The 1,430-nt window shown below is 26.9% G+C and overlaps 1 protein-coding gene across 1 annotated transcript in view; it reads left to right on the forward strand.

Annotated features, from left to right (window-relative positions):
* The window catches only part of LOC107448899 (aprataxin and PNK-like factor), a gene marked incomplete in the record, with an annotated part of 36,478 nt that overhangs the window by 17,102 nt on the left and 17,946 nt on the right, over window positions 1-1,430 (forward strand). The window contains 1 exon segment of the mRNA XM_071184347.1: window positions 757-947. Within this exon segment, the coding sequence (XP_071040448.1) occupies window positions 757-947 (191 nt within the window).

Below are 1,430 nucleotides of genomic sequence, written 5' to 3' on the forward strand. Positions count from 1 at the left end.
TTTTTGAGTAAATTTATATTATCACTTGTGTATATATAGGGAGGTTAAGAGCTTAAAAAAGTTTAGATTTTTTAAGATTAAAACTTCATGCTTATCATGATTATTAATAAATGGCTATTATATCATGATTATAACTATGGCTCCATAATCATTCTTATTTTGCATTTTTAATTGCTTTTCAATATTTTCTCAGAAAATTACTTCGTGAAATAATTTTACTACACTGTTTTTTTTTTTTGCACATGCACAGTTTTTTCAGTAAAAGGGGGAAAATTGTTCTGTGGCAAAATCTGTCGTAAGATGAGGCATTTAACCAGTATCCTGCAATCAAGTTCTTGCTCTCTAAATCAAAAAATTGTAAGAGCAGTTACTATTTTGTTTATTCAACTTTAAATTGCATTTTGTTTTGACTGTAAGACTTTGAAACTCGAAATTACAAAGATATGTATAAAAAATGTTCAAGGCATTTAATGAAATAAATAAATGTAAAACTTTATTATTAGTTTGTTAATAAAAGTTCTTGTTAATCTTGAAAATATATTTTCAAGGAAAGATTTGTGGCAATAATTTTCAGTAAAAAAGATCATTTACAATATATTTATAGATAATATTTAATCTAGGCGTGATATTTTTTAAAATGATTTTGGAAAATGTATAGGGTAACTAAAATGAGAATATAACACTCACTTTCTTTTTTTCAAAAAGCGAATTTCACTTGTAGTTCAATAAAGTCTATAAAATAAAAATGATTTTCAGAGGATTTCATAGTGAGTGATGATGATGAATGGCAATTAGAACCGACAAAGAGAAGAAGGCGCAAGCGTCAGAGAGGAGGAAATGATTCTGGAAGTGACTGGGAAGTCGATCACAAGAAACCAAAAAAAGTCTCCTCCCTCCATAAAGTCTGGTCTGGCAGTGAGTCTGGTAGTGAAAGCCCAAAGAAAAAGGTTACTTATCTTTTACTACTATATTCACGGATATCAGAGTCCATTATGTTTAATGTGTAAATTAAACTAAAGAAGAAGAAAAAAATATTTTTTTTGTTGCTAAATAGCAATATTTTTTCTTTAATTTATTAATAATTAAGTACAAACATAATGAATGATTCAACAGTGAAAAAAAAGTTTAAAAGTTTTTATGCTAACCAGGGTTGGCAGGTTTTTGGCATGTGACAGTTTTTGACAGTTTAAACCATGGTTTAAACCGTCACGTCAAAAACCTCACTGTCAAAAATGTCGAAAATGTCAAAAACCTATATTCATATGTGAAATTTAATTAATACATAAAATTTATATATTTTTTAAAGGATAGTGTTTCTAAATATGTTCTAGAAAAAATAAATTTAAAATTTTGAAGAAACACTTATATTTTGAATAGTAACCAAAATCTTGTACTTTTGAAAGCTCACATCTTTTGTAATATTATGTATT

The sequence above is a fragment of the Parasteatoda tepidariorum genome, chromosome 8 (genome assembly GCF_043381705.1).
Source record: "Parasteatoda tepidariorum isolate YZ-2023 chromosome 8, CAS_Ptep_4.0, whole genome shotgun sequence".
Classification (NCBI taxonomy): domain Eukaryota; kingdom Metazoa; phylum Arthropoda; class Arachnida; order Araneae; family Theridiidae; genus Parasteatoda; species Parasteatoda tepidariorum.